At 48.2% G+C, this 21,804-nt stretch overlaps 1 protein-coding gene across 1 annotated transcript in view; it reads right to left on the reverse strand.

Annotated features, from left to right (window-relative positions):
• The window catches only part of PGBD5 (piggyBac transposable element derived 5), a 96,616-nt gene that overhangs the window by 14,546 nt on the left and 60,266 nt on the right, over positions 1-21,804 (reverse strand). Inside the window, exons 3-4 of the mRNA XM_055587911.1 lie at positions 20,107-20,241; positions 289-469 (exon numbers count right to left, since the gene is read on the reverse strand). Coding sequence (XP_055443886.1) covers positions 289-469; positions 20,107-20,241 — 316 coding nt within the window. The remainder of the gene's footprint in view (positions 1-288; positions 470-20,106; positions 20,242-21,804) is intronic.

The raw sequence follows: 21,804 nt of genomic DNA on the forward strand, positions 1-21,804 counted from the left end.
AAACGCTAGCAAAACGCCTTGGATGGCCTGGCCTCATCACAAAGGACAGGAATAGGTGCACCCAGAAAACCTGTACCGACCTGTCCCCTAGACCACAAGCTTGAGACAGGTTTCTGTCCACATCTCCGGGGCCCAGCAGGGCGGGCAGGCAGCAGGCCCTCAGGCTCAGACCTCCTCGTCAGGCGTTCTGGGGGCCATGCTGCCCACAACACACCCGTACCCCCAGGCCCATCTCCGCACTTCTCCAGGGGGAGGGTCCTCATTCAACCCGGTCCCCACTTGACAAACCTTGCTTTTCAAACTCTTCAAACAGGGTCAGGCTGGTGATGCTGGGCCCAGTGAAGATGATGTAGTTCTTCCCGGCTGCGTTCCGGCACAGGCTCCTGGCCACCATGCTGTGCAGCTGGGGCTTGTTCTTCAGTGCATCCAGCCCATCAGGGCCACCGCCTTCCTTCAAGTGGACATAAATCTGCATCAGAAACACACAGGGGTCAGTGAGCTCACAGCAGGACCAGGCTGGGGTCCAATCATTCAGGAAGCACAGGCTTTTGCCACCAGGCCAGGAATGTGGGAAAGTAACCCCCTTTCAGGCCATCTGTTCCACAGCCCCCACTGGCCCCATCATCTCGGTGATCCACAGAGACTGGTCACTTCCTGGCTGCCCTGCAGCCCAGTGCCTCAGCCCAAGACTGCAGTTCGGACCTGCCAGAGTAGAGAATGGAAAAGGTCAAATAGTTACAAGTAATGCATCTGGCCGCTGAGATCAAATGCAAACACATTCGCCTGTTCTGAAGCACAGAAGTCATGTTCACAGTAAACAGAAATAAAGGCTACTTCCCCTGTAAGAACGGATCTGTGTACTTTCTGTTTGCATACAGCTTTTTCATTTACAAAGCATGTCCACAGTTACCATAACCACTAGGTGGGCAGAAGGGGCAGCATTCACTTCATACTGCAGAGGGAGAGACGGGATTTAAAACCCATGTGACACCCCAGGACCAGCAAAGAGGATGTACTGGAATTCAGTTCAGTTCAGTTCAGTCGCTCAGTCATGTCCAACTCTGCAACCTCATGAACTGCAGCATGCCAGGCCTCCCTGTCCAACACCAACTCCCGGAGTCTACCCAAACCCATGTCCATTGTGTCGGTGATGCCATCCAACCATTTCATCCTCTGTCATCCCCTTCTCCTCCTGCCTCAATCTTTCCCAGCATCAGGGTCTTTTCAAATGAGTCAGCCCTTCACATCAGGTGGCAAAGTATTGGAGTTTCAGCTTCAAAATGAGTCCCTCCAGTGAACACCCAGGACTGATCTCCTTTAGGATGGACTGGTTGGATCTCCTTGCAGTCCGAGGGACTCTCAAGAGTCTTCTTCAACACCACAGTTCAAAAGCATCAATTCTTTGGAGCTCAGCTTTCTTTATAGTCCAACTTTCATGTCCGTACGTGACTACTAGAAAAACCATAGCCTTGACTAGACAGACCTTTGCTGGCAAACTAATGTCTCTGCATTTTAATATGCTGTCTAGGTTGGTCACAACTTTCCATCCAAGGAGTAAGCGTCTTTTAATTTCATGGCAGCAATCACCATCTGCAGTGATTTTGGAGCCCCCCAAAATAAAGTCAGCCACTGTTTCCCCATCTATCTGCCATGAAGTGATAGGACCAGATGCCATGATCTTAGTTTTTGAATGTTGAGCTTTAAGCCAACTTTTTCACTCTCCTCTTTCACTTTTATCAAGAGGTTCTTCAGTTCTTCTTCATTTTCTGCCATAAGGGTGGTGTCATCTGCATATCTGAGGTTATTGATATTTAGCCCAGCATCTTGATTCCAGCTTGTGCTTCCTCCAGTCCAGCATTTCTCATGATGTACTCTGCATATAAGTTAAATAAGCAGGGTGACGATATACAGCTTTGACATACTCCTTTTCCGATTTGGAGCCAGACTGTTGTCCCATGTCCAGTTCTAACTGTTGCTTCCTGACCTGCAAACAGGTTTCTCAAGAGGCAGGTCAGGTGGTCTGGTATTCCCGTCTCTTTCAGAATTTTCCACAGTTTATTGTGATCCACACAGTCAAAGGCTTTGGCATAGTCAATAAAGCAGAAATAGATTTTTTCTGGAACTCTCTTGCTTTTCCCATGATCCAGTGGATGTTGGCAATTTGATCTCTGGTTCCTCTGCCTTTTCTAAAACCAGCCTGAACATCTGGAAGTTCACGGTTCATGTATTGCTGAAGCCTGCCTTGGAGAATTTTGAGCATTACTTTACTAATGTGCGAAATTAGTGCAATTGTACGGTAGTTTGAGCATTCTTTGGCATTGCCTTTCTTTGGAACTGGAATGAAAACTGACCTTTTCCAGTCTGGTGGCCACTGCTGAGTTTTCCAAATTTGATGACATATTGAGTGCAGCACTTTCACAGCATCATCTTTCAGGATTTGGAATAGCTCAACTGGAATTCCATCACCTCCACTAGCTTTGTTCGTAGTGATGCTTCCTAAGGCCCACTTGACTTCACATTCCAGGATGTCCAGCTCTGGGTGAGTGTGAGTGATCACATCTTCATGATTATCTGGGTCCTGAAGATCTTTTTTGTACAGTTCTTTTGTGTATTCTTGCCACCTCTATTAATATCTTCTGCTTCTGTTAGGTCCATACCATTTCTGTTCTTTATTGAGCCCATCTTTGCATGAAATGTTCCCTTGGTAGCTCTAATTTTCTTGAAGAGATCTCTAGTCTTTCCCTTTCTATTGCTTCCTCTATTTCTTTGCATTGATTGCTGAGGAAGGCTTTCTTATCTCTCCTTGCTATTCTTTGGAACTCTGCATTCAAATGGGTATATCTTTCCTTTTCTCCCTTGCTTTTCGCTTCTCCTCTTTTCACAGGTATTTGTAGGGCCTCCCCAGACAGCCGTTTTACTTTTTTGCATTTCTTTTTCTTGGGGATGGTCTTGCTGCTTGTCTCCTGCACAATGTCACAAACCTCTGTCCATAGTTCATCAGGCACTCTGTCTATCAGATCTAGTCCCTTAAGTCTATTTCTCACTTCCACTGTATAGTCATAAGGGATTTGATTTAGGTCATACCTGAATGGTCTAGTGGTTTTCCCCACTTTCTTCAATTTAAGTCTGAACTTGGCAATAAGGAGTTCATGATCTGAGCCACAGTCCACTCCCAGTCTTGTTTTTGCTGACTGTATAGAGCTTTTCCATCTTTGGCTGCAAATTACTACACAATAATTACTGCTGGAATTACTACACAATAATTTTAAACCATGTCCCATGACCATCTTCTGAAGACATCATCTGAGACATAGATGCAGGGAAGTGGGAAGGGAGTTAAGAAGTGAGTGGTCCTCCCTGCAGTTGACTGAACTGTGAAGCATCACCACATGGGTATGAACTACTGTCCCCCTTTCTGAGTGCTCATGGTGCTCACCGTGCCTGTCACACAGCCCAGGGACCACAGCCAGCAGCCGACGAGCAGGGAGCCTCACTCTGACTACCCTCTGGGGCACAGAACTGCTGAACGCAGGCCTGGCCATGCAGACTGAGAACAGCCGAGATGGGGCACAGGGAGGACTGCTAGGTCCCTGGTGCTGCCCTTGGCCAAGTGACCACAGACAATCTCTTGCAAAATACAGCATCTGAAGTTCCTGACGTAAAGGAAGAGCAGGTGGTGTGGGTCTGACTTTAAGAGCAGCTCATCCTTGAGGAGTCATCAGGGAGGACTTGGCTTCCTCTCAGCCTTGGGGGTTCATGTGGCAGGACTTAACACTTCATTTTGGGGTCTTTATGCCTTTCCCACCTAGATTCCCTGAAGGAACCTCTGACAGACAGTAAGATGCTGAGGTGAAGAAGCTAGTCATCTCTGCCAAGCATCATGTGTGGCTGTGGCTAAGCAAGGACATTTCCTCAGAACCTGTCTTCTTTCCTTCAGCAAAGCCCAATCCTGCAGCCACCGCCATAGGTTTCTGCACCAGTTCTGACTCACAGGATATCCTGACATAACCATGCTGGGCACTCTGTCCCCAAACCCACCTCGGTTCAGTCACTCAGTCATGTCCGACTCTTTGCGACCCCATGGACTGCAGCACGCCAGGCCTCCCTGTCCATCACCAACTTCCGGAGCCTACCCAAACCCATGTCCATTGAGTCGGTGATGCCATCAAACCATCTCATCCTACGTCATCCCCTTCTCCTTCCACCTTCAATCTTTCCCAGCATCAGGGTCTTTTCAAAGGAGTCATCTCTTTGCATCAGTTGGCCAAAGCACTGGAGTTTCAGCTTCAGCATCACTCCTTCCAATGAATATTCAGGACTGCTTTCTTTTAGGATGGACTGGGTGGATCTCCTTGCTGTCCAAGGGACTCTCAAGAGTCTTCTCCAACACCACAGTTCAAAAGCATCAATTCTTCAGCACTCACCTTTCTTTATAGACCAACTCTCACATCCATACATGACTACTGGAAAAACCAGAGCCCTGACTTTGTTGGCAAAGTAATGTCTCTGCTTTTTAATATGCTGTCTATGTTGGTCATAACTTTTCTTCCAAAGAGCAAGCATCTTTTAATTTCATGGCTGCAGTCACTGTCTACAGTGATTCTGGAGCCCCTCAAAAATAGTCTGTCACTATTTCTATTGTTTCCTCATCTACTTGCCATGAAGTGATGAGACCAGATGCCATGATCTTAGTTTTCTGAATGTTGAGCTTTAAGCCAACTTTTTCACTATCCTCTTTCACTTTCATCAAGAGGCTCTTTAGTTCTCTTTCTTCCATAAGGGTGGTATTATGCGCGTATCTGAGGTTTTTGATATTTCTCCCAGCAATCTTGATTCCAGCTTGTGATTCATCCAACTTAGCATTTCTCATGATGTACTCTGCATACAGGTTAAAAAAACAGGGTGACAATATATAGCCTTGATGTACTCGTTTCCCGATTTGGAACCAGTCTGTTGTTCCATGTCCAGTTCTAACTGTTGCTTCCTGACATGCATATAGGTTTCTCAAGAGGCAGGTCAGGTGGTCTGGTATTCCCATCTCTTTATGAATTTGCCACAGTTTGTTGTGATCCACACAGTCAAAGGCTTTGGCATAGTCAATAAAGCAGAAATAGATGTTTTTCTGAAACTCTCTTGCTTTTTACATGATCCAGCAGATATTGGCAATTTGATCTCTGGTTCCTCTGCCTTTTCTAAATCCAGCTTGAGCATCTGGAAGTTCACAGTTCACATACTGTTGAAGCCTGGCTTGGAGAATTTTGAGCATCACTTTAATAGTGTGTGAGATGAATGCAACTGTGCAGTAGTTTGAGCATTCTACCTCAGGACAGTAGTTTTGTCCCACATGTCCCTTGAAAGGAAACCTTCCACACACACACACCCAGGATTCTCAGCAGGGTATGGAAGGTGCAGTGCTGGAATCCCTCAGGCCCAATCCTGATGACACCCCAACTGGTTTCCAAAGTTCCCTGGAGAGATGGGGCAGTCCCTGGCACACTCTGCCTGAGGCAGGCAACATTTAACAGGATTAAATGCAAAATCCTGTAACTAAGCTAAAAAAATTAACTGCATCTAGTACGGGATGCAAGAAATATGACTCAGCAAGAATATTAAAACAAGCAAAATACTAAACACTTGGAGATGGATGACTGCAGGCCTCAAATACCATGATGGGCCTAAGCGAACGTATCTTGACTCCCATTAAAAACCAAGGTGGTGACCATCTCATTCTTCCCTGGTCACATCACAGTCGGTCCTCTGGGATGCCACACTTTCCAAGGTGTAAAGAGAAGGGTGGTGGTTGGCGATTAGTTTTCTAGGGCTGCCATAACAAAGAGCCACAGGGAGGAGCACAGAGGACTCCAAGAGTTCCTCTTTGGCTGCAGAGCTGTGTTGTGGAATGATGATTACAATCTTTCTAGGGCAGAACCAAGATGAATATAAACAAACAGGTGGAAAACAGATCTGCTTGAATCAGAGCCCTTACTAACACTCAGAGTTATTCAAGCACTGAATGGGTGGCCTCAGATATGCTCCAGGACAAGTCAGCAGCTGCTTGGAAGGTCTGAACTTCTCATGCAGGAGGTGTATGTCAGTGCCAAAGGATGGTTCAGAACCACACAGATGCCAGGTTCAGAAGCCCCAGTAAAGTAGACATAAGACATCACACCTCCTGATGAGCCCACAACCCTTGATTTATGAGAGGATGCCTGGAGTGGGCAGGGCTAAACGTGGCCATCAGGGCGACCAACACCAGCAGAATAAACTTACCCTGCTTAAGTCTTAACAGCAAAGGGAACATTGCTTCTCTCCTGAAGCTAATGATAACCTGGAAAGAATCACATCTTTCTCACCAGCAGCTTTCCCAGCTGAGGTACTGGGTGAGCCAGAGCCTTACAAACTTGTCTCCAGAAATAAAGTCAGTGTTTTGGAAGGCAGGTTATCCAGGTTCTCAGATGTGAGATACCTACCTGCCAATGTCACCCTCTGATTTCCAGACCCGACTTAGCCGCACAGACTAGTGTCCTCCCTTCCACCCCAACACTATCTCTGCCCTCTTTGGAAGTGTGGATGTCCTCGGGGTTGGGGGTGGGAAGGGTTGGCATGCAGAGGCTGTTGGCACACAGAGGCCCCAGGCCCTGTGGAGACAATGCTGGGAAGTGAACTGAGTGTCTGGCCAGGGAACAGCGGATCCCGCCAGCCCGAGGGGCTGGCCACTTCTGCTCATCACACGCACCAAGGCATGTCAGCAAGGAACTGAAGGTAAGGAGGATGTCCTCACTCAGACTCGCTTCTCAGGGCAGAAGGGGCCCTTGCCAGTACTCAGAGCTGCGTGATGTCACTGAGGTTGGGTCACAAAGTACCGCTCCGCTTCCTGTGCCATAGGCACAGCGATACGCGGCAGCGCCAGGGCAAACGCCACCAGCCTGCAAACAAGGCGGGGGCAGGGCTGTGTTGTGACTTTCATGGGCCTTTTTGCTCCCATGGGCCTCATCCTCAGTGAAAAAGTATTTAAAATTATATTTTACAATTGCAGTGGCATAATTTTATTAATATTATATATTAAAGCACTTTCTTCAACTTATAAGTTTTTATTTTTCTCCCCTTCTGATTTTGAGAGAAACAAAAGCATTGTCAGCCCATAAAATGTTATGGCCCTCAGCACTGGTCCTGCAGTGCTGCGGGCGGAGCCATCGGCCCGGGCGGTGGGGTGGAGGCAAGGAACAGATGAGGGACGCCTGAGCCCAGCTGTGACGGTGCTGAGTCTGAGGTGCGGAGGGCCCTCCAAACAGAAGCCACAGGAAGAGGAAGGTGTAAACTGGAGAAGGTCAGGGAGGGTTAGCATGTGTGGGTGAGCGGAGCTGAGCCAGGCTCCTGAGGTCACCAGCACTTGGGGGCCTCCCATGCAGGAGGCGCGCACAGAGACCTGCAGGGGAAGGAGGGCAAGGAAACCGACTGGGATGGGAGGGATCAGGAAAGTCTAACAGCCTGGCTGGAAAGCAGCGGCGGTCGTGGGGTGGGTACAGCCGGTGGACACTGCTGACTCCCCCGAAGTCATGGTGCTCAAGGCAGAACTAGAACAGAAATCAGTTTCTAACTACATATTACTTATATATATATGTATAAATATTATATATGGTTATATAAAAATATATATGTAGATTATATAAATTATTGTTTATATATATAAATATATAATTATTTATATAAATCCAGCCTAATAGATGATTTCTACTTTCACACACACACAGCTGTCCTCTCCTCACACAACTTATTTGATGTTTCTGGACAGATATACACACTCAAATTTAGATACATTATACTCTTACTCAGAGAAGGCAATGGCACCCCACTCCAGTAACTCTTGCCTGGAAAATCCCATGGATGGAGGAGCCTGGTGGGCTGCAGTCCATGGGGTCGATAAGAGTCGGACACGACTGAAGTGAGTTAGCAGCAGCAGCAGCAGCAGCAGCATACTCTTGCTGCTTCTCACTGTGTAACGAGTCATCACAAGCCTAGTGGTTCACACAGCACCCACTTAAACCTGCTTCTGCAGGGCATGGTGAGATTCTGTTCAGGATACCACAGTCAGCGTTGCTGGCTACGTGTGCATGGTTCCCTGCTGGTATGAACTGGCAGAGGGGTCTCTCAGTCCCTAGAGGTCACTGCCCTCCCCTCCTGGGCCCCTTCCAGCCTCAAAGCTGGCAGCGGAGACCCTGCCTTGAGTTGAATCCCTCCTGTGCTTCCAACCTCTTTGCCAGGAAGAGGTTGCTCCTTTAAAGGCTCGCCTCTTTAGGTCAGGTCCACCTGGGATCATTTCCTTTCTAAAATCAACAGATTTAAGGCCACAGTTATATCCACAGAATCATATTCCCTCCACAGCAACACCCAGGTCAGCATCTGAGTGAAGCACCGGGTGAGGCACTCCACATGGGGGCAGGATCTGTGGGCACCTTCAAGGTCCGCCTCCACCCATGGGGCTCACTGCTCAACAGCTGCGTGCCTATGACCACGGGACCAAACACCATGGCTTATGAAGGGGACGCTCCCCCACCTCACTATTATTAATAAAAGCAGCAGAGTGGTGGTAACATCAACTTTTATTCCCTGGCAAACAGATTGATTTCAATGTACAAGGATGCACATAAACCAGCAGAGACTCTCCCTACCGAAACACCCCACACTGTGAGGGCTTGGGAGTGTTTATTACTGCTGGGAACTCTGCTACGGCATAGTCTTTCTGTGTGTGTGTGTGTGTGTGTGTGTTTGTACATATGCTGACTATATTCTTAAATGCTTCTTTTTATATATTGGAATTATAGATATTTTGAGATTTTTATGTTTTTGATGTTAAACACACAATCCAATTTAATCAAAAAAGAGAAACTAAACATAATCATAGAAGAAGCACCCCCATCAGAACTACCCAAGCATAGGCCCACGTGGAACTCGTCTGTTCCTGAGAGAATCCCCACCTTAGTCAGTGCTTATTAACATGCTGTGCATTAAGATCACGCCTGGAGGTGGCGACAGCCCCCACCTCCCCTGGAAATAACACACTTCTCCAGAAGCCATGACGCATGGTGGTATCACAGGACCGTCTCAGATGACTTAGCTTTTTTTGTCCACACAGGCAAGTCTGAACACTGGCAATTTCCCAGATTCCAGCCAGCCTCTTTCCAAGGAGTACTAAGCTGCTCCATCAGGAGAAGCGGGGAGGTGTGGGGTCAGATATCTCCCTTTTCCTATTAGGAAATGTGGAAGAAGACTGAGACTGAAAACTGGCATCAATGTGAGCCCAAGGAGGGTCTTGAACTGTGGCACTCAGTACTAGAAGATAATGAGTTTAAAGTGAATATAAAACAGGATCTATATTTAAATAAGTAACAAAAATAGTAATGTCAAAAGTCTCAGCTGAGGGGCAGGGTTTTCAATGAAATGTCAACTGGGCAGTCAAAAAGCCACAAAAGGACTCAACCTGCCTGACAAGTGCTACTGGGTCAGCTTGGTCCAGCTCCCGCTGGCCTGAGTTTGCTCTTAGCTGGTCTAAGATGTGAACCTGTATCCCTGAGTGGGATGAATGAAAAAAAATCATAACCTTATATGGATTCTTATACCTACCATACACCATTGCTCTGACTGGGGAAGATAGGCAACTGATTGTGTGCAAACTTGAGGGTCTCCCTTAAATAATCGTGTCAGACCCCAAGGAAGGCAGCACTGGGCACCACACACCTCCATACACTGCGCTGGGGGCTCCCAAAAGACAGTGCCCAGGACACAGCACTCATTTAGATGTCTAACTGCTGCCTCTCCAGCTTTTCATAAAGTTCTCGCTCTCCATCCACCTATGTGGAGAGCATCATAACACTAGAACAGTTCCCCCTGCAGGGAGAGGCACAGGACAGCTTCCATCATTGTGCAAAATGGAATCTGCAGTAGAGACTTTTACTATCTGAGCTACAGCTTGTTTGGCAAGTGTCTTTAGAATAGCAAAATGTATTTTTCAGTTGCCAAGCTTTTCACTTTTCCTTAAAAAAAAAGTTTTTCTGGCTCCTATGATTGCTAACTTTTTCATATACACATTTAGAAAGAGGGAAGAAAATTATTAATACACAGTATTACATTTTGTCCCATGATATTATCACTGATATGTATTTTTTATTGACATCATAACAGAAAGAATCTCAGGAAACCTAGGTTACAGTGGTAATACCTTGGGAGATGCCTGCACCACATATCTGGCTATCTTAGCCTTACTTCTGAAACACCCCAAGACCTCGTGAGACAGGACCTAGTTCATCACCACTTTTCCCAAAAAATCACTGGTTAGAGCTGTGATCACTGATGGTCTCAAGGGTCATGAAGATGTACTAGCTGAAAATTCCACTAAGCTGTCACTGGGCTTTGCTGGTCTTGACCACTGGTCCTACTTCTCCTGCAGAACAGAAGAGCATCGGGCTTCTCCACTGCTGGTGGGGGGGCATATCTGGGGATGGGGAAGTCAAGTGTTAGGGACTGTAACCCTTTGCTTAAACTTTTTATTAATTAATGATGCAGAGCAGGCGGAGGGTGTAATCCCAGAAATGAGGAAAGAGTACAAGAATGCAGCATTAACACACCTGGAAACCACGCAGAATGGGCAGGCACATGGAGATGGGAAGGGCTGTCACCTGTGGAGGGATGGCCACGCAGGAGAACCATCAAGTTAAAGGGTGCTCATTCACCACAAGAGGAATGGAGTCTGTCCAGGAGACTGGTGAGGGCACAGCCCTGGATTCAAGGAGCAAAGGCTCTGCCATTTACTGCCATTTACTGTGTGATTTGGGGAGAGTTAACTGCTCTGAGCCTTGGTTTCCTCATTTATAAAGATAATAATACTCTGTGTACCTTGCAAGGCTATTATCGTTATGTGCAAGTTACAAACACAGAAATGATCTTTTTTATGGCAAAGCTTCATATCTGTGCTGTAACCTCTAGACACACATGGCCATTTTAATTTAAATTAACTAAAAATTAAGAAAGATGAAGAATCCAATTCCTCAGCCGCAGTAGTCAAGCACTCAGTCTACATGAAAACAGGGGCTGCCAGGGTGGAGCAACAGACACAGGGCGTTTCATCATCATGGGAAGTTCTGCCGGACATGCGGACTCACACCCTCTTTGGCTCATCAGCCTGGTTTTCCAGCAAAATCTCTATGACATCACTTCACTGACAGTGTTCACCACCCGTGTTTGCTCGTGCTACCTTTCGCCATGGCCACGGCCAAGAAGGGCTCACGTGCTGAGACTGCTCTCTGCCCCGCCTTCTCCGGCTGCACCTGCAGCACTGCACACCCTGACAAGGCCTTTGCTTTTGTTTCAGCCCAAAGCTCAGCTCATAGGTGGTTCTGACTTTCAGAATGATGGACTGACGAGAAACTCTAATACGAAAACATACACACATCCCATTGTTCACAGCAGCACTATTTACAACAGCTAACACATGGAAGCAACCTAACTACCCACTCACAGATGAATGGATAATGTGGTATACATATACAATGGGATATTGCTCAGTCATAAAAAAGAATGAAATAAGGCCATTTGCAGCAACATGGATGGACCTAGAAATTATCATACATATCACTTCTATGTGGAATCAAAAAATGTGATGCAAATGAACTTATTTACAAAACAGAAACAGATTTACAGACATAAACTTATGGTCACCAAAGGTGGGGAGAAGGATAAATTAGGAATTTGGGATTAGCAAACACTGCTGCTGCTGCTAAGTCGCTTCAGTCGTGTCCGACTCTGTGCGACCCCCTAGGCAGCAGCCCACCAGGCTCCCCCGTCCCTGGGATTCTCCAGGCAAGAACACGAGTGGGTTGCCATTTCCTTCTCCAATGCGTGAAAGTGAAGAGTGAAAGTGAAGTCGCTAAGTCATGTCTGACTCTTAGTGACCCCATAGACTGTAGCCTTCTAGGCTCCTCCGTCCATGGGATTTTCCAGGCAAGAGTACGGGAGTGGGGTGCCATCGCCTTCTCTGAACAAACACTACTATATATAAAATAGATAAACAACAAGGACCTACTGTACAGCACATGGAACTACACTCAATATAATAAACCATAACTGAAAAGAATATGAAAAAGAATATATGCATATATTTAAATGAATCACTTTGTTGTTTACCTGAACTAACACAACTTTGCAAATCAACTCCATATCAGTAAAACAACAATGGACTGGAGGAGGGACAGGTGGGCTCTTTGTACCCTTCTGAATATAGTTCCTTGGGGAGAGGGCCAGGGTGTAATCTGATCCAGTTAGGGTCTGATTCACTTACATGGCACTTAATAATTTCTTTCTTGTCTCTGCTTCCCTATATGGTAAGGAAGACTGGGCAAACTAACCCATTCAACAGACTGAGGAAATATTAGTGCTAAGCCATGTGCTCATGGACACTGGGGTCTGTGACAGACGTACTGTGCCACAGCCAATCCCATCCTGGGACATAACCACATCTGACCTGCACCAGATTGAAACTGGCATCCCAGCCACTGCACAGTTAAACAGATGGGTAAATGTCCCGCCCAGTTTCTGACTCCACAAGCAAACTTCACTTGAGTTAATCAGTTTCATTCTGAGCCTCATTTTCCAAGTTAGTTTTAGGTCAGGAGTAACTCACTAGTACATAACATAATTAGAAGTTAAATAATAATTAAAAAAAAACAAACCTTCAGTACAAATTCCTCAAATTCTTTCAACATGAAGAGTCTGTCTCAAAACAAGGGCGATCAGTCATAACTGGTGTTAGAACATCAATAACACAACAAGGAAGCTGGGTAAGAACCAGACAGCCTGTGTGTAAATTTGGGGCCCCAATCTCTGGGTCACAGACCAGTACCTCCTGTCAGATCAGTGGTGCCATGAGATCAGAAATACATGCAAAATAAACATAATACACTTGAATCAACATGAAACCATCACCCCCACCCCTGGTCCCTGGAAAAATTATCTTCCATGAAATCAGTCCCTGGTACCAAAAAGGTTGGGGACCCCTGGGCTAAAAGAAGACTTCTCTCCCTGGGGACAGATCATGGCTCAGTGGTTGGAGGGTGGGCTCCAGGGTTGGGAAGGTGGGGTTTAAATTCCAGGTTTGCCCCTTGAGGCTGAGACTTCGGACGAGGCAGAAAACCTCTCTGGGCCCTGGTTTCTCACCATGAAATAGGGGCAGGTGGTTATGAAAATGAGGAATGTATGTAGTGTGCCTGAGTGTTGGGCCTGGCTGGAGGCGAACACTCCACGTATGCAAACTGTCCTTTTCTGAACTGAAGCAGCTCATAAGCCACGGCTTAGACTGAAGGGAGGAGGGGCTTCCAGAGCTGCTGGTCCAGCCACACAAGGTGTGGGGCCCCTCGTGGATACTTCCAGGGGCCCCTGGACACACCTAGTGCTGTGTACTAGGGGCAGGCAGCAGGGTCCACCAGCCTGAGGTCTCAGTTTTGATTTCTGGCTTCTGAAGTTTACTCCTCCAGGGCAGGTGCACTCAATGAGTGAGAGACCGTGTTTGTCCAGAATGGTTCTACCAACTGGGCACCCCGCACCCGACCCTCCAGAGACTGGCCCCTGATAAAGCTCCACGTGGGGCCCCCATGCTCAGCCACACCCACCTCTGCCAGCTGCCCTTCCCCTCACTGCCTCCCTCGAAAGGGACCCTGAGTCTCAACTGTCGACCCAGGAGGCCTAGCTCAACACATTCAAATGGGAGAACTTGGCCTTTTTGATCATATCAGTTTTTGGTTTTGTTTTTTTTAATTAGGAGACTCTTTTCTTTTCTCCCCAAAGAGTCTCAGGGCTAAACAAATCCCCATAGGTGAGCACAGCATTAACTACACGGTGGGTTGGTTTTTCCCACCGTGTTCTCAATCTTTCTGACACTACAGATAGAACAATAGTCTCTACGGAGATGGTCTCCTTTTGCACCCACAGAAGGGACACAAGGCTTCCAAGACAAGTGACCTCAGTGTCCCAGACTGAGGACCCCAGCCACCTGTTGACATGACTCCCCTGAACTGGATATGCACCCTTCTGTATAAACCTCTCCTTTCACCCTCACTCAGCTCACTGGGAGTGCAGACAAAGGCACAGGCAGGGGCCTGCTGGGCCAGGCAGCTCCCAGCAGGCCTGTGACACAAAGACACTCTCTGCAGTGCCCCACACGCCTCTGATCTGAAAATGGCAGCAGTTTTGCAAAAAGAAGGCATCAGCTGCGGTCTCAGAGCACAGAGCACTTGTGCCTAGGGAGCAAGACCATCTCAGTATTGTCCAAGCCTCATGTCACAAATGATTTCCCGCATGCTTGTTCCACTGCTGTCAAAACATGGAGTCACAAAGTCTAAAGCTCCTCCGTGGGATCTGTGACGAGTACCCCAGGGTGTGGGTGCCCCAGAGGATGAAGGGCTTCCACCAGCCTTGAGGATTGTTCGCTGTGGACAGAAATACACTGTGGGTCACCTCGTTTTCCTGAAATGGACACTTCGAAGGCATGGAAATCCTCTTAGTGGGTGTCAGAGACGTCAGCCGTGTTTCAGATGCTGCATTCACACACCCTGGCCCCCAGCGGGGTTGCGGGGTGCCTCCTCCTCCTCCTCTGAGGGGCTCCTGGGAACAGTGCCCACAGCATAGGGAGCCAGCCAGCACCTGAGCTCACATTCCTGCCCCCACCCATCAACCTTGCAATTTGGGATAAAAGACTCAGTCCCTTAAGTGTTCTCAGGTGTAAATAAGGACAGAAAGATACTGGTCAAGGCTGCATCCTGCTTGGAGGCCGTGCTCAGGGCTGGCCTGCAGTGAGTAACCCTGGCTCCTGCCTGTCCCTTCAGTGTCTGCCCTCGTGGTCTGCCCTCCCATTAGGGCACCACATGCCCTGGTCTCTGCGCCCCAGGAGCCGTTCTTAGCCCCACAGGTGCCCCCAACAGCCTCACACCCCTCCAGGGTTGCATCATTCACACTGTACTTAGGAATATTTTTTTAACTGATATTTTAAGCATAGCTGAATTACAATGTTGTGTTAATTTCTACTGTAGAGCAAAGTCACTCGGTTATACATACACACGCATTCCTTCCATTACAGTTTATCGCAGGATACTGAATATAGTTTCCTCTGCTACGCAGCAGGACCTTGCTGTTTATCCATCCTATAGCAGTTTACACCAGATAATCGCAAACTCCCAATCTTGCCCTTCCCTACCCTTCTCCCCCTTGGCAGCCACAAGTCTGTCTCTGTGCTGTGAGTTCATTTCTGTTTCATAGGTAAGTTTATCTGTATCATGTTTTAGATTCCACATGTAAGCAATATCATATATTTGTCTTTCTCCGTCTGGCTTACTTCACTTAGTATGATCATCTCTAGGTCCATCTATGTTGCTGCAAATGGCATTATTTCATTCCTTTTTCTAGCTGTGTAGTATTCCATTGCCTTTATTCCTCATGAATATTTTTCATCTTCTGCCCCCTCCTACGAGAGAGGCCATGAGGGTTCCATTCACCTCCAGGCCTTCAGTGCCCAGCACAACACTAATCCCATAAAGTGTGGTTAGACAACAATCTGCACTTACGTTTTCCTTCATAGAGGTCTTGTTTTCCTGTCTATCTTGTAAGCTTTTTGATAACAGGGATGTCTTTGACTTTAGAAGAAAAAAAGAGCTGGCAAACCCCTTAGGCTCTAGAGAGGCAAGGTTCAAGAAGCAGTCATGGTCCCTGCTCTCCGCAAGTTCAGAATCCAGGAGACCTGAGACACACACAAGCCATGTGAGTCAGTGGCTAGCAGAAATCCCTCTGCAGTGCAAATGATAGGATGGAGACAAAGATATATTGAGAGAGTCCTATCCATCTAACAAGAGATATAGGTATTTATTTCAAGAAACTGATTGTTTGATTATGGAGGTTTGTTAAGTCCAAAATCTCAGGACAGCCTGGCAGGCTGGAGACCCAGGTTAGAGTTGCAGTTCACATCCAAGGCCGTCTTGCTGGCAAAATTTCCTCTCCTTTCTATTTAGGCCTTCAACTGATTCGATGAGGCCCACCCACACGATGGAGAGCAATCTGCTTTACTCAAAGTCTACTGATCCAAATGTTAATCTCATCCGTAAATACCTCCACTGGGACATCCAAAATAGTTGTCTGACCAACTATCTGGGTACTGTGACCCAGCCAAATTGGCACAAAATTACCCATCACACCCTCTGAGCCCTGCTCATGCCAGAAGGTAAAACCAGACGGGCCAGGTTGGGAAAGAGAAGAGGAACAGGCACTCATGGGCATCCTGCAACACCAGCACTGTCTGAGTCTGATGCAGAGTTCCTGGGAACACTACAGGTGACCAAAAGCACTCCTCATGCATGGAATGAGGGTGATGGTGCTGGGACCAGGGGCCAAGTACATACACTGTCCCGGCCACTCACCTCCCGTTACTAGGAGTCCCACAGGCACAGCAGACAGAGCAGCCTGACGGGGGGAGTGTGACCAGTGCTGAACGTTCGGTGACCCCTCCCCCGAGCCGCAGCAGCATCCACGGAGCATCTGAAAGGTGCTTTGCGTGCAGGGAGTCCACTCTGTCTGTGTGACAGTGTATCGTTCCCTTACCAAGACAGGCGCTCCCAGCTGTTCTGGACGATGACGAAGTGCTGGAAATGGCTGGTGGTGATGGCTGCACAACGCGGTGAGTGCGCTTAACGCCACTTAATGGCCAACTTTATGTTATGTTATGTTATCACAGTAAAAAAAGATACGCTCCTTCAGAATAGGCCCACGTACACCTTACAAATTTCACCCTCCCCACTCACATGACAACTTGCCAGATTATCAGAAACCCAAAGGCCCACTCCTACAGCCAGCGGTCTCCATCACAGGGCAAAGTGGATGGCCTCACGTGGCTGCTCCTCAGCCCTGAGTGCTGCAGGCTGGCACCGTCACATGCTGATCTATTTTCCAGTGTTTGGTGCACGGTGAGACACCAAGGTAGACATCTTGGAGCCAAGCACTTTGCAGTGAGCAGGCCTTCAGTGCAAGTCTACAAATGTCAGATGGCGGAGCAGGCCCACCACGAGTCAGACCACATACAAGGCTTCTGGAAGGAGGGCTAGAGGGGATAGATGAGGCAGCACCACCTCACCAAGTGGGATAGCATCTCCATGAGGGTCTAAGTCTGTCTCTGAAGTGACCACACCTTCTCTGATGCCTTCTTTCTCCTGGGAACTTTTTACTCCCTGCCTCTTGCACTCCCAGAAGTGAAAGATATTAACTTGTTAATTTTCAGGATAATATAGTTAATTCCATCTCTTCTTCCACATACCTCCCTACAGTCTCTTCATGAGTTATATCACATAGGACTTTTAACCACTTTCATATGATTCCCCTTCAAATGAACTCAAGAGCAGTAGACATATAAGGTATTAAAAACACTGGGGTTCTTCTCGGCACTCTCCCTTTCCACAGCACTGTCTGGCTAGCTGTTCACTTCCCTCCTTACGCAGGTGCCCTGTTGGGATGTACTCACTCATCTGAGGGTTGGAGCTGACCTTTACTGGGACCACTTCTGAAATCACTGACCAATCCGGAAACTCTTCTCACTTAACCCTTGGTCTAGAATCTTTCAAGTGGAGCTAATCACCTGGACTTACCTCAAAAGCATGCCGTCCAGACAGCACACCTTTCAGTCTTGGCTGAATGACACCATAAAGCCGAAGCCAGGCCTTGGCCTCCCCAGAAATACACCTGTAAATCCCCGTCCCTTCCAGGTATCAGCTGAGTCCATGACAGGTGAAAATAAGAAAGTTATATGGTCAACTTTGTAGACCCTAACTGGCAGGCCCCAGGGTAGTTCTGTTATTGTGTAACAAACAACCACATTGCTCAGGGGCATGTGATACATGGTTCCACGTGGTTTCCCAACTCCGTGATCCAGCCTGGACATTTGCTCATGGTCAGGGTGGAGAGACCAGAGGAGAACCATGCACACCCTCTTTCTAGCCCCTTCGTGTACCATGTCTGCTGCATCCCATCAGCCAGCCTCGGATCTGCTACCAGTGAGAGGATAGCAGGGGGCAGAGGGCCATTTGGGCAGTAGGCTGGCCACAGGCTCTATAGGTTTAGCTGCTTGGATTCTCCAGTGGATAAAATCATTTAGAATAATTTATTTAACAAATTAAAATGAAGAAAACATGCTTGCATACATTACCCCATACATAATACTAAAAAAGATAAGAATCACAGAACTCTGCAGTGGAAGGGGCCTCACGGATTATGTTACCCCATCCCTTCACTCTACAGATAAGGACACTGATATCCAGGGCAACTGGGAGTCAGCTTAGTTCACACAGAAAACAGCAGAGCTGGGCCTCAGGACCTAGGAGGGGCCCCTGGACAGAGCAGCACTGAGCCACCTCATCTGGGAAACGTAGGGGGTGTAAGAACAGAGGAGATGCAAGTATGAAAGGCTCAAGGGGTGGGAGGCACCCCTTGCCCCTCGCACCACAGCTGGATCTTCCCAGGCTACTGCCTAACCAGAGTTAGGGCCTGGGGATCCAAGATAAGGGTCAGGATGCTGAAAAGACCACTGTCCCCAGACCACGTGGGTCCTCTGCAGGCAGAGGTGTCCCTCCCTACTTTGCTGCCACCACAGGCACCTTCATCTGGACCAGAGAAGTGGGGAGGCCAAGAAAGTCCTCACTCCACCTGCCATGAGACAGATGAAACCAAGAGTACCTGTGCAGATGCGGCTTCCTGTTGCCTCGGCCATAGTGGAGGCAAGATCAAGAATAGGAGCTGCCAGCTTCAATTCTGGCTTCTAAATTCAAACCCTCAAGCTGCACAAAGCCTCCTAGAACCAGAGAGTTTTCGAAATAAAAGGAAACTTCAAGGTACCAATCCAAACCCTTTACTTTATAGATGGGGATTTTATAGATTTCATAGAAACTAGAAGGAAACTGCACACACAGAGAGAAGGAGACCTGAGGCCTTGCAGGGAATGGTCCTGACTCCTCGCTACTCATTAAATTTACAGTAAAAAGGAAATGGCACCAGAGGCACACAGAAGCCACATGTGAACATTCTATCAAAAGCCACACAGGCAGACTCCTAAGAAGGCAGAGCCATGATTTCACTGTCTGGCCCGATGCTGCAGGCAACAGCACTCAGTAAGCATTGATTCCAAGAATGATGAATGTCATACAGACAGTGAAACGGACTCCCCAGTCCCCAGAGCAGGGTCACCACACAGGACACTACAGAGTCGGCAGGTGCTGTGTGGGAACGGAGAGCCCAGGCAGCACGTCCAGAGTGGCCTGTAGGTGAGGCCAGCTGGAGACCCCAGACCCAGCCTCACCTGAGGCCCTGAAGCCCAAGGGGAAGGTGGGCTGCTGTGGGGCACATGCACGGGGGCACATCCAGAGGAGATGCTCAGCTTAACCTTCCTATGACTCCTTCCCTGTGGGGGCAGGAGGTATGCCAACCCTCATGCCTTGGGCCTGGCGCTGCAGCCTGGCAGGGCAGTGAGGCGGGGTCTGCTTTGCCAGCCCCACTCCCTCCTATGTGCTCTGCCCCCTGCCTGCTCCAGGAGCTCAACGTCTGACGCTGTTCCTGCAGCAGAGCTTGGCCACCTCTTCCAAAACAGAAGAGCAGAGCAGGGAACAGGTGGCATGGCTGGCTCAGAGAACCGTGCTCCTGAGGTCACTGCAGCCCTGAGGAGGTGTCCTCAGGACTGGAAGGGAGGCCAGGGACTCGGTGCGGGGTGGGGGCCTTTCTGGGACATTACTTGGGGTGCTCTCAAGAGTCACGGCAGCCACCTCTGCGCCCACTGTTCTGGTGAAGCCACTGGCTTACACTGCACGTACTGAGCCCTGATCTGTGTTTACAGCTGTTATTTAATCAGAGGGGCTGGGGTGGGCATGAAGGAACATGCAGGGGACAGTGCCAGCTACCCCCGTTCCCCTGCAAGGAAAAGAGCAGCCCAACCCAGCCTCAGCTGCAGCACCCAGTGAAGCGCAGTGACCAGGGTAAGCAAGCAAGTTCACTGGTTACCAAATCCTCCCTGCCCTCCAGGGCTGGCCCAGGGCTCACCTGGATGATGAAGCCGGTGGAAGAGCACTGCCGGACCCAGAGGCTAAATTTCCGCTTTTTCCTCTTCCGCAGCTCCCTCTCCGTGCACGTGGCAATGAACACAGGGTCCTCGTCAATCAGGGGTTCATGTAGCACCTGCCAGGAATGGCAAAGCAGAGACTCAGAGGCTCATCAGATCTGGGCTCAAATCTAGTCTTTGCCTTTGATCAGCTGTGTGACCTTGGCTAAGTTACTTGATTTCTCTGATCCTGAGTGTCCCTGGGTCTCCTCAGTTGTCTACACCAGTGTTTGGGGGAGGATTAAGTAAGAAACTATGTAAAGCACTTAGCAAGTACTTAGTAAATGGAAATCGTCATGATACTTCGTTATTGGCATAAGGTCCTCAGTCCAAACTCTCACTTGGGAGAGGGACCTCCCAGCTAAACATGCCCATGGAGGGCAGCTGCTTCCTTTCAAGGAGGACCTTTCCACTGACGGATGTTCCAATCGCTCACTAACTGAAAGCTGATCTACATCTAACCTAAACCTACTGACCTGACTTCTCTCCTGTGAGAAATGGAGACAAACACAAGATTTCTTTAGGTTTTCTGAACAGCTCTCACACTAGCCCCTGACCTTCTTTTTCCCAAGTCAAACATTCTCTTTTTAAAAACCATTCCTGAAATGACCCAGTTTCCTCGTTGCCATGGCCCAGCCTCTGGCTCTCCCCCAGGTCATCATGTCTTTTCTGACATGGGACTCCCCAGGCAATTTTTAAACTCACTTCATCTCTTCCTGCTTTTTGATGGCATGATAATAGGACTTTTTTTTTTTCAATTATAAGACAATGAAGCAAAAAGAAACGGCACAATAAAAACAGGTTCCAAGGGGGGTTAAAGTTCTGTTTTTGCAAGCTAAAGCTTTGGGGGAGACTTTTGGGTAAATTTTAGGAACCTGCTACACTTCCCTTCCAATCCAATTTCAAGCGTACTTACAAACTGGTACGTATGTGCGTGGTTCAACAAAATGTATTGACAGAATGCTAGAAACACTATGATTCCAAGAACTCTTTACAACTCTCTGGATCAGGGGCTGGCAAACTGCAGCCCAGCCCACTCCCCGCTGTAAATCAAGTTTTACAGGAGCCCACCGTGCCCTTCACCGAGGTATTGTCGGTAGCTGCTTTCAGGCTACAAGCTCCGAACACAGACCACACGGCCCTCCAAGTCTAAAATGCCTGGCCACTGTGAGCCAGTACCACTCTCCATCAGGGCTTTTCAACTTGAATGAACAAACTAGTCACCTGGGAATCTTACTGAAATGTGGCTTCTGTTCCAGTAAGTTTGGGGCAGAGCCTGAGTTTCTGCATTTCCAACAAGCTCCCAGGTGACGTCAGAACGTGGCCTGATGACGGCAGAACAGAGATTAACACTCACCAATTGTGACATGGGCAGTAGCCTTCCATTCTCCTATTAACGTTAACTTGAATTCCACTTGAGAAATAACTGCCCTGCAGTGTTGGGTCTCAGGCGTGCACACCAGCCCCTGCAGTTTTCTGTTGTTGGAAGCAGGAGCTGTTGAACAAGGCCTACCTTGCCTTGAACTCATGAAGGGGAGGCTGGAGAAGCTGACCCATGCCCAGCTCCACGCGGCTCATCAAATATTCAAAGCCCATTTGGATCCACTCTAGAAGGATGGCCAAAAGTCCCACACATGGGC

This window comes from Bubalus kerabau, chromosome 1, assembly GCF_029407905.1.
Source record: "Bubalus kerabau isolate K-KA32 ecotype Philippines breed swamp buffalo chromosome 1, PCC_UOA_SB_1v2, whole genome shotgun sequence".
Classification (NCBI taxonomy): domain Eukaryota; kingdom Metazoa; phylum Chordata; class Mammalia; order Artiodactyla; family Bovidae; genus Bubalus; species Bubalus kerabau.